The sequence below is a fragment of the Saccopteryx leptura genome, chromosome 7 (genome assembly GCF_036850995.1).
Source record: "Saccopteryx leptura isolate mSacLep1 chromosome 7, mSacLep1_pri_phased_curated, whole genome shotgun sequence".
NCBI classification, from domain to species: domain Eukaryota; kingdom Metazoa; phylum Chordata; class Mammalia; order Chiroptera; family Emballonuridae; genus Saccopteryx; species Saccopteryx leptura.
In genome coordinates this window covers 96,018,888-96,030,677 of record NC_089509.1, presented here as the reverse complement: position 1 = coordinate 96,030,677, position 11,790 = coordinate 96,018,888, and the positions used below count along the sequence as shown (strand labels likewise).

The following is an 11,790-nucleotide window of genomic DNA, read 5'->3' as shown; positions in this document are numbered from 1 at the left end:
ACTCTAATCAACTGAGCTACCAGGCCAGAACTGTGTATTTATTTTTTTAAAGTTTGTCATATGCTTACTGTTGCAAAGCACTGTGATCAATAGCATAGTGTTCTATATGTATATATTACATGCAGGCATCTTCTTCAGATCCTGTCCAAAGAAAAGTTACTGCCAAACAGAGTCTGTACCTAGTTCTCGCTATGCAAATTCTTCAGAACTTCCTGTCTCTTCTAAGCCTCATTTAAATGCGTCTTCCCAGCAAAGATATTTTTTGCTCTCAAAATCAGTCAAAATTAGTATTAGTGCAGAGCTTGACTCCAGTTGACTTTAAAGTGCCACCCAACCTTCAACAACAAAATATTATTTTTGTGCTATGGAAGACCTAGGTATGTTTTGAAGTAAGAACATGTTGTTTCATACACAGCTGATGAAATTTGCCCTGTGAATGGTATTTACAGCTCTGATGGTGACTGCATAGAAAGCTTCAGACTTTTGGGTTAATTGAAATGATTTGCAAGTTAGATAACTAAAGTTAGGGGGTGTGATTAATTAAATAGGGCAGCAAATTCTTTGCTACTCCTCTGATTGAGAGGTGGAGTTCAATTACTCTCTCACTGAATCTGACCTGGCCTAGTGATGTTTTTAACCAATTTCAATGCAGAGGAAGTGACATTCTGGGAATCGCAAGGATGGGGCATAAGAAGACTTGCAGCTCCCACTTAGGTCTTTCAAAATGCTTACTCTGGAGGAAGCCAACCACCATTTAAGAAGTTTAACAGCTCTCTGACCACCACGTTGAAGAGGCCATATGTAGACAATCATTCAAAGGTCTCAGCTGGGTTCATTCTTCTACTCATCCTTCCCAAGGCACTACACATGGTAGTGAAACCATCTCAGGGCTTCAAAACCAGCCCAACTACCAGCAGAGTCCACAAAATGACCTCAACCAATGTCAAAAAGCAGAAGAATTACACAGCCAAGTCGGGTTCAAATTTTAATCTACATAATTATGAGATTAAAAAAAAAAGTTGTTTTAAGCCTCTAAGTTTGGGGTAGTTTTGTATGCAGCAGTGGATAACCACACAGAGTTTGATAACTATTTCGGTCACAAGGAAATGAAACCTGGCATTTTGACTGTTTCATCACATAATTCTAAAATCCCCAGGCCCTAAAAAAGTCATTTGACAGTTATTAGCAAATTTCACTTCCCTGTTGGAATCCAGCTGACTAAGCATTGACGCTCCCTATAACTGGTCCTGAAGAATGTGTCTCCAATGTATTTGGGAATTTGTCTGGAGGCTGGCTGCCATCCTGGCAGACTTGCTCATTGTCTATCAAAAAAATAACAGGTTGTAATTTTGTCTCCTTAGAATATGTTTTATTCGGTGATCTTTAAACATTTTAACATAATATCAATTTTACATTTACATTGCTAAGAGGTCAATGATAATTATTAGAATGTCTTCTTATAAGGCTCATTTTTTTCCCCAGAATGTATTAGGTATTCAGTAAAATATGTATTTAATGATAACCAATCTCTTTCCAATCTTTAAAAATTAACATACAACTGCCCTCTCAACATCTCATTTGGATGTTCCATAACAATACAACAACAACCATAGCTAATGCTTAGCACTTATGCTGTACCTAGGACTATTGCAGGTGCCTAATTTGCATTCTCTCAGTCTAACCTTCACAGCAGCCCAAAAATAGGCAGGTGTTAAAGCAGAGACAGACAGGGATAGACAGACAGGCAGGGAAAGAGATGAGACACATCAACTCATAGTTGCAGCATCTTAGCTGTTCATTGATTGCTTTCTCATACATGCCTTGACTGGCGGTCTCCAGCTAAGCCAGTGACCTTAGACTCAAGCCAGTGACCTTGGGCTTCAAGCCAGCACTTTTAGGCTCAAGCCAGCCACCCCGTGTTCTATGATACCGCTGAGCCCTCACTTAAGCCAGCAACCTCAGGGTTTTGAACCTGGGTCCTCATTGTCCCAGACTGATGCTCTATCCACTGAGCCACCACCTGCTGAGGCACCACATCATTTTTTAGAATCAAAATTTTGGCCCTGGCTGGTTGCTCAGTGGATGTACTGTTGGCCCAGCATGTGGATGTCCCAGGTTCAATTCCTAGTCAGAGTACCCAGGAGAAGCAACCATCTGTTTCTTTCTCACTGCCTGTCTCCCTTCTCCCCCTCCTCTCCTCCTGCATCCATTGGCTCAATTGGTTCAAGTATGTCCCTGGACACTGAGGATAGTTCCTTTGGTCTGAGCCTGTAAGCCTCAGGAGCTAAAAATACCTCAGTACTTGAGCAGCAGCCCCAGAGAGGGGTTGCTGGGTAGATCCTGGTCAAGGTGCATGAGGGAGTCTGCCTCACTATCTCCCTTCCTCTCAAAAAAAAAAAAAAAAAAGAATAAAAGTTTGTAGATTCAAGATTCAATAGTTTTGAACATCTATAATTACATTATAGAAAAAAAAAGTATCAATAAAACAATCTGTACCTTCCATATGCCTATATAAATACAAAAGACTCTTGATTGGTTCTCAGTTCTAGCTTTCAGGGTGAGACAAAAAACAATGCTGAATAATCTGGAATTATTTACAGTAGGGTAACCTCAATGGGTCAACAAAAACCATCATTGTTTAAAACCAACTCCATCGTATGGGCTTTAGTATGAATACAGAAACCCAAGAACCTGTTGTTCCATGTACTTCTGAGAATATCAATTTGAAACCAAACTCCCAGAGAGATTAGCATAGCAAAATTCAAGCCGCGTAATCCAGGAACCATTCCCTGATGAGTTAGTCTGCAAATTACCATCTGGTTGCATTCAGAAATCCCTGTGGTCTCAACACAACATGGCACTAGGGCTAGTGAATCACTTCTGAGGCAAACAGGACTTGACCCAGTACCATAAGGCAGGTAATGATAAATTTCAGATAAAGTGAATTTTTGCTCTGGAGGCCCCCAATGTTGAGAAAATCAGGTCAGTTCTGCTTTACCTTATTCTGATACAACAAATAAAGTATGAGCCTAATTTACATTAAATACTTATGCCTCATGGTTTTAAAAATTTCTAAAAACTGCTACTCACATTTTTAACTGCAACCACCTCATTCCACCCTGCAGCTTCCTATATATTTTAATTATGAGTAGGAAAGAAAGTATATCAAACCTCGCAAATGATATGACATTATGTCTTTGATTTAATTAGAAAACATTTTTTAAAGAATTTATATGTAAATCCTCTTGAATGGAGAGATGAAAATAAATGTTACAGTCAAATTAAATTATTCTACAAAAATTTCATTTACAGCATTTATGTGGAAATTTGTAAAGAGTTATGGAAAACATTTAGCAGAATATTTCTGTTATGCTAAAGACCTCAAAATCCTGCCATATTTCTTCTTTTTTTTTTTTTTTTTTTTTTTTTTTGGCAGAGACAGAGAGAGTTAGAGAGAGGGACAGACAGACAAGAAGGGAGAGAGATGAGAAACATCAATTCTTCGTTGCGGTTCCTTAGTTGTTCATTGACTGATTTCTCATATGTGCCTTGACCGAGGGGCTACAGCAGACTGAGTGACCCCTTGCTCAAGCCAGTGACATTGGGCTCAAGCTGGTGAGCCTTGCTCAAACCAGATGAGCCTGCACTCAAGCTGGCACCCTCGGGGTCTCAAACCTGGGTCCTCGGCATCCCAGTCCGACGCTCTATTCACTGCACCACCGCCTGGTCAGGTAAAATCCTTCCATATTTCATCCTTCAGGACCTCCCATCGGCAGGTAGAAGAAATACCATAAAAAGATGCCTCAATTCCCTTAAATTTTAGTAAAAAATATATAGGGATTTAGACACTAGCTATTCAAATGTAACTTTATTAATAGAACACAGACATTTTCAAGTTATTAGAACACAGACATTTTCAAGTTATTTCTCTCCTTTAACCCATTTAAATTTTTTAATTCTTTACCCTTCCGACATGTTGATACTTTGCCGGTCTCACAGTGGCTGCCAACAGCACTAAGCTTTGTGTGGGAAACTGTCGTTTGGGGACACAAGCATCTTTGACTGTTCTGTGAGACTGTTGGTGTTTATTTCTTTGATGAACAAAAGTGCAAGTATCTCTCTTTGATTTCTGTGTACCTTTGAGGGAACACCTTGAAGAAATAACTAGCTAGGCTGGCCATTTCAGGAGAGAAAAAGTGGACCTTTGCTACCAGAAAAGCCTATTGTTTTGTTTCGGTCGACAATCAATAGTTTTCTTTGTGAATACAAGTCCTTTTTTATACAAGGAAAGCTGAGCCCTGGCTGGGTTGCTTAGTTAGTTAGAGCGTCATCCTGAAGTCAGTATTGCAGGTTCGATCCCTTCAGGGCCCATCCAAGAATCAATTGGCGAATGCGAAAATAAGTGGAATGACAAATTGATGTTTCTCTCTCTCTCTCTTCCTTCCTCTCTCTCTAAAACCAATAAAATAAAAAATTTAAAATAAAATGGAAGTTGCAAAAAAAAAAATGAACTTTAAGCAACGAGAAGCATGCACAAATGGTGCTGATTTTGACTTGTTGAGGGTTCCCCCCACCATTACTGCCTTGAACTCAACAGCTGTAGATACTTAAACCCTCTTTCTGGAACCCTTGTGCCTGACATTATGCACGAGAAGTAGAGACAATTATTATCAGTTTCTCACAGAGCCCAGGGAGCCACTCAGGAGGAGGAGAGACATTCTTCTGCCACATTACCTTCACACTCACCAATTGCAACAGCTTCTTGTAAAATAGCACGGCAATATTCATCCAGAAAAACAGAATTTGTATGCAAGAACAAAGGTGAGAGAAACAGTAAGAGAGAGAAGGGGAAGAAATAAAGTTGAGCTAGTTTTTTTTTTTTTCCAAGCGAAACGTGCCTCCAATGCTTCGTAATGAAAGGTCTTTGTGGATTTGACTGGTGTGTGTGCGAGCATTCACAGCACCTGTGCCTGCCTGTGGGGGGGCCGCTCCAGCAGCCCAATGGTAATAGGGCTGTGTAATTACAGAGCACTTAGCCGAATTCAGCATGCTTTGTTTCTCTGATAATTTTCACTTTCATTGTTCAAGAGGCTGTGGACACCATGGAAGCTGAGGTTCAAATACCTGCAGCTGTTGAGATAAATGAGCGTTGTAGCTGCTTTCAAAAGTTTCCAATGGGAATGCTGTTTAAGAGAAAAGTTGGAAAAAGGTGCAGGTAAAATATCCTACTTACCTTTCCAAAGCCATAAAACCCTAAATCTATGCATGGATCGTTCTTTTTCCCTCTTCATTTCACTGAGCTGCCTGAGCCCCCCCACCCCCCACCTCCGGCACAGCCAAGGCAGTCATCCTCGCCTGCTATTAAATTCTCGGTATGGAAAAAGCTACTTCGATTTTCTACTCAGCTCTGCAGACATGGGCCTTATGTTGTCTGTATTTGTGATATATAACAGATTCAGACGTTTAAAAATGTGTTAACCTGTTTATATGAGAGGATAAAAATGTCCCAAAAGGACAAAGCCGTGCCAAATCGGAACACAAAGCTGCTTCCATTTTCCTGCACTTCTCTCATCCAACCCAAGCTCTTCAGTGCAGTATTTGCTGGTTCTTTCAGTCCTTTTGAAGTTTTGAACATTAGAAAACAGGAAGATAACAAAAATTAATGCAATTCAATTTTCAGCACCAAAGAGACAGTATATGTTGTCCAGTTTTCAAAGACCCTTTATAACAAAAATAGAGGGTTTATTTAGAAAGAATGCTGCTTTTTTTCTATTGATTGATTTTGGAGAGAGGGAGGGAAGCATTCATTTGTTTCACTTCCTTGTACATTTATTAGTTGCTTCTCCTATGACCAGGATTGAACTAACAACCTTGGCATTTTCGGACAACACTCTTCCAAGCTTAGCTATCCTGCCAGGCTGCTTGATTAATTACTATAACTCTTCTCAATTTCCTGTATCTTACAAATAGTCTGTTCAAATTAGTATAAAAATTGAGAACCTTTTTTTTTTATATATATATATATAATTTTATTTTTTTAATGGGGTGACATCAATAAATCAGGATACATATATTCAAAGATAACAAGTCCAGGTTATCTTGTCGTTCAATTATGTTGCATACCCACCACCCAAAGTCAGATTGTCCTCTGTCACCTTCTATCTTGTTTTCTTTGTGCCCCTCCCCACCCCCTATCCCTCTCCCATTCCCCCCTCCCCCCCCGTAACCACCACACTCTTATAAATGTCTCTTAGTTTCACTATTATGTCCCACCTACGTATGGAATAATACAGTTCCTGTTTTTTTCTGATTTACTTATTTCGCTTCGTATCATGTTATCAAGATCCCACCATTTTGCTGTAAATGTTCCGATGTCATCATTTCTTATGGCTGAGTAGTATTCCATAGTGTATATGTGCCACATCTTCTTTATCCAGTCATCTATTGATGGGCTTTTTGGTTGTTTCCATGTCCTGGCCACTGTGAACAATGCTGCAATAAACATGGGGCTGCATGTGTCTTTACGTATCAATGTTTCTGAGTTTTTGGGATATATACCCAGTAGAGGGATTGCTGGGTCATAAGGTAGTTCTATTTTCAGTTTTTTGAGGAACCACCATACTTTCTTCCATAATGGTTGTACTACTTTACATTCCCACCAACAGTGTATGAGGGTTCCTTTTTCTCCACAGCCTCTCCAACATTTGCTGTTACCTGACTTGCTAATAACAGCTAATCGAACAGGTGTGAGGTGGTATCTCATTGCCGTTTTGATTTGCATTTCTCTAATAGCTAAAGAAGATGAGCATCTTTTCATATATCTGTTGGCCATTTGTATTTCTTCCTGGGAGAAGTGTCTATTCATATCCTCTTCCCATTTTTTTATTGGATTGTTTGTTTGTTTGTTGTTGAGTTTTATGAGTTCTTTGTATATTTTGGATATTAGGCCCTTATCTGAGCTGTCGTTTGAAAATATCATTTCCCATTTAGTTGGCTTTCTGTTTATTTTGTTATCAGTTTCTCTTGCTGAGCAAAAACTTCTTAGTCTGATGTAGTCCCATTCATTAATTTTTGCCTTCACTTCTCTTGCCATTGGAGTCAAATTCATAAAATGCTCTTTAAAACCCAGGTCCCTGAGTTGAGTACCTATGTCTTCTTCTATGTACTTAATTGTTTCAGGTCTTATGTTTAGATCTTTGATCCATTTTGAGTTAATTTTTGTACAGGGGGAGAGACTGTAGTCCAGTTTCATTCTTTTGCATGTGGCTTTCCAGTTTTCCCAGCACCATTTATTGAAGAGGCTTTCTTTTCTCCATTGTGTGTTGTTGGCCCCTTTATCAAAAATTATTTGACTATATATATGTGGTTTTATTTCTGGACTTTCTATTCTGTTCCATTGGTCTGAGTGTCTATTTTTCTGCCAATACCATGCTGTTTTGATTGTCGTGGCCCTATAATAGAGTTTGAAGTCAGGAGAACCTTTTTTTTTTAATTCCCACAATACAAAAAAGTATTGCTTCAAACTTTTGTAATTCCAGCAAGCAATTCTGTTTGTTTCCATGTACGTTACCTTTCTAACTTGAGCACCTGCAGTCTGCTTACTTTCTCCTCAGAGTGCACTTTTCCTCCTCCTCTTTCTGAGCATGTATGTGTTTAGCTAGAGAAATAGATGGTAGTTAGATGACAGATAAGAGCTAGAGCAAGCAATACTAAATCAATAGGGTAAAATAGTACCAACAGGGAAATCTGGGTAAAGGCTGTACTATTTTATTTTTGCATTTTTTACATCCAAAATTCTTTTTAAATAAAAAAGTCTTGGCCCTGGCTGTTTGGCTCAGTGGTAGAGCATCGGCCAGGCATGTGGGTATACTGGGTTTGATTCCTGGTCAGGGCACACCAGAGAAGTGACCATCTGCTTCTCCACCCCTTCCCCTTCCCCTTTCTCTCTTTCTCTCTCTTCTTCTCCCACAGCCATGGCTCAATTGGTTAGAGTGCATTGGCCCCGGTGCTGAGGATGGCTCCATGGAGCCTCTGCCTCAGGCTCATTTGTGAGCATGGCCCCAGATGGGCAGAGCTTCGGCCCCAGGTGGAGGTCGCTGCTGGGTAGATCCCGGTCAGGGCTCATACAAAAATCTGTCTCTCTATCACCCCTCCTCTCACTTGAAAAAAAAAAGTAAATTAAAAATAATGTAAAATTTAAAAAATGAAAAGTCTTAAATTTTCCTTGTGGTTTAAACATGCACAATGAAGAATCCAGTCTCAACTTCTGCCCCAAACCTTTTATCTCCACACATACCCTGACATCCAGACATGCTAAGCTACTCGTTCCACAGATAAACGCCCTCATCCTCTAGTCTGCCCGAGGAGCTGAGTCACACCGTTCAAGACTACACTGGAGTCCATTTCACCAAAGAGGTCTTGGCCTGATTTCTTCAGGCAAGATAAGTGCTTTCATTACTGTGAGAAATGAATTTTTTACATGGCTGTCTTCATTATAATAGAAGATCAACAAAATAAGACAGCATTTTGTGAACTTAGTCAGATATGCCTCAGTCTATTTATAATATGGAATACAACAACACCTTCTCAGAGGAAGTTTTTGAGGGTTAAGTGGTTCATTGATGTTAATTAACTTAGATAGGCCTGATGACTAGCAGGTGTTCCCAACGTTACGGGGGTACCTGGTGATGGTGGTAAGTAGTGCAGTATCAGAAAAGTATTAGAATCATAGGCGCGGGAGAGATCGTGGTACATCCCACATCAAACGTTACAGAAATTCATTAAATATTTTCAGGTAAATAAGTCAATGATCAGGGAATACATTATTATAATATGCAGGGAAGAAGTAATGAGGCCCTCGCTGTGATAACAAGGAGAGAAGGAGAAACTGAATTTGAAAAGCCTTCCTGCAGGTCCGTATCGAGGTGGTAAAACCTTGATTGTGGACTGAGAGGGAAGGGATACAAACTATTATGTTATCAATATCTTAGAACCTCCACAAAGTTGCAATGTTCAGTGGTATTTCTAGGATACGGTACCACTGTGGCAACTGGCCCTATCTCTACCAGGCAGTATGAATCATCCTCTGACTGGGTCCAAGTACTTTTCTTCGTATTTTGCTAGATCTTTGTTTACAAGTTTACAATACGTGTGTGGCAATCTTTAGTCAGCATGTAGTTGTAACAATACATTTGAAAGGATCTGGATCAAAGGTGGTTTAGGACTATATGACCACATAATGAAAATTTTAATGCGGTATAAACAAGAGAGAGACAAGAAAAAAGATGCAACAGCTTAGGCTTTATTATTTTTAATATTAAATTTCAGCAGACTGTATGTCTTTGTATAGAAAAAAAAAAGTGAGCCTGACCTGTGGAGGTGCAGTGGATAAAGCGTCAACCTGGAATGCTGAGGTCACCGGTTCAAATCCCTGGGTTTGCTCAGTCAGGACACATAGAGGAAGCAGCTACTACAAGCTGATGCTTCCTGCTCCTCCCCCACCCCCTTTCTCTCGCTCTCTCCTTCTCCTCGCTCTAAAATCAATAAGCAATATCTTTAAACAAAACCGTGACATCACCCTGGTTCCAAACCCTGTTTCATCAGAGAAGTGAACTAATTTCCGTATCAGTATAAAAGAAAAAAATGCAAGAATACAACTGCATTGCCTCTTAACAGTATTTTATTCAAAAGTTCACAAATTAGAGCGCTTGTAATAACACAAAAATTTTAAAGATACAAAGGCTGCCTTGAAGGAAGGACTTTTCTTGTTTGCAGAAGGAATGGGGACGCTGCTTAAGATGTGTGGGACGGACAGCGCAGTGTGGGCCCCGGCAGATCGTCAGAACCCGTCATCTGAAGGGAAGGAACAAATTCCCAAGTGTATCTGAAATGGTGGGGGGTGGGAGGTGGGGTGGGGGGGATGGCATAAACCTAAAACTTTCAGTTGGCTCAGGTTAAAAACCCAAAAACAACAGGAATAAAACCACCTCAGCGGTATCTACTAACTGCTGACATACTCCAAAACACAAAACTGCAAACTAGTGTGCTCGAAAGAAATCCATTCTTTAAACACCTCTGTCACACTTCTCAAATCCAGTACTGTGGGGAGGAACGATGACATTCCTGAATGAGCCAGACAGGATGAGTATTGAAAAGGAGCAATAAACAAGTGTAGTGATGAAGGGCTTCATAAATTAAATCCGTACTTCATTTTAACAAATCCTTAGAATATTCTGCCTTGTTCAAGTGTCCTGAGTGTGGCTGTTGCTATTTAAAAACAACAACAATAGGGTCTGTGAAGTATATGGAGGAAGAGTTCAAAAGACAAAGCAGCAAGTTTTTTCTACCGTGATTATCATTATTAATCAGCACCATAAAACGTTAGCAGCAAGTAAGCACGTGGGGAAGCGTAGCCCACCAAAAATAAGGCACGAGAGAAGTGACGGACAACAATTTAATGGTGAAAGGAAAGAATATGAAGGTGTAACTGAGTAAACTAATACAAAGTTTGGTATCAGTATTCATCTCTGGGAGAGCAAGTTCGGAATCAGTTCCTCAGGCTGAGACGTGGCTTAGGTCGGGCTAGAGGTGGAGCCGGGGCCCCATTCTCTATGCCCCTTTCCCAGCGCTGGACTGCCTGTAGTGGAAAAGACTCTTGGAGTCCACAGTGCGAGACTTCTGCACGGCTTCAGCAAACAGTTTGGTCACCTGAAAATATAAGGGTAGGAGTCTTAGCAACCCAGAGGATATGACAGCGAATATTTAATGAAGCCGGGGTAAAAAGTCACAGTTTCTGCTTCCAATTTTCAAAGGCGCCTGGGATGAAAGAAACAAAAATTTGTATTTCGTGGGGACTTTCAGATCTCACCATGAAAAAGTTTATCCGCTACCTTCTACCCAACCCCTGAATAGAGATTAAAACTAACTCAGGGGACAAATATTATGGATAGAAAGTTAATGAGTGTTGAAGAACAGTTCTTCCCCTCGTGATAAAGAACTTGGTGAGTCATGTCCACGTGGAGCTGGATATGTCTTGGGTGATCATTTTCCGTGAATTGAACCAGTGCTTCACTGTATCTGGACTGTCAATTATCATTAACCTGTTGCTTTTATGTGGTGGCTTTCACTCAGAAACAATGGAATAAAACTTTGTCTCTCTACTCCGTGCCACACCACATTTCTTATTTAATGGGTAATTAGAGAGCCGTGGCTATCCGTGGCTTCTGATTGTCTCAGTCGCTTGATCATCAGCTGTCTCAGGTAGGCCATGACCTACCCTGATAGCATCATTATTTTAGATTCTGTTCAGAAATTCTTCTCCACTCTGAATGTTACAAGCAGGGAAGAAAAGTGATGTGCATAGATCGATGAACACTCTTAAGGGAAGCCCAGAAATAAAAATGCTCCTGCAACCTGCATTTGAGAACGAGGACATACCTGGAAATTAGTAAGGAGAGCAATTCCACTGTCAACAGCTGTCCTCCGAATCACATAATTATCATGGACAAACTTAGTGTTGTTGTTGGGGAGGTTAATCACCAGGTCAATGCTGCCATCTCTAATCAGTCTGGAAGAATCAACAAAACAAACAAAAGCTTGCAGGTTACCATGTATATTTTATAATTAGTTTTTAAAATACTAACATAAATGATACTCTTAGCCATGTGAGTCAATGTCATACTCAGCTGACTGCCATTCACCCTCCTCTAAGTAAATGTTCAAATTAAACTCCTCGGGGCTTATAATTTGTGTGTGTGTGTGTGTGTGTGTGTGTTCTTGAAAAAATAAAAG

General features: G+C 40.1%; 1 protein-coding gene across 1 annotated transcript in view; it reads right to left on the bottom strand.

The window, feature by feature from the left end:
* Positions 1 to 9,661: 9,661 nt before the first annotated feature.
* Positions 9,662 to 11,790, bottom strand: part of CPS1 (carbamoyl-phosphate synthase 1) — a 126,852-nt gene continuing 124,723 nt past the window's right edge. Inside the window, exons 37-38 of the mRNA XM_066346251.1 lie at positions 11,437 to 11,566; positions 9,662 to 10,707 (exon numbers count right to left, since the gene is read on the bottom strand). Of these exons, the coding sequence (XP_066202348.1) occupies positions 10,609 to 10,707; positions 11,437 to 11,566 (229 nt within the window). The 3' untranslated portion in view covers positions 9,662 to 10,608. The remainder of the gene's footprint in view (positions 10,708 to 11,436; positions 11,567 to 11,790) is intronic.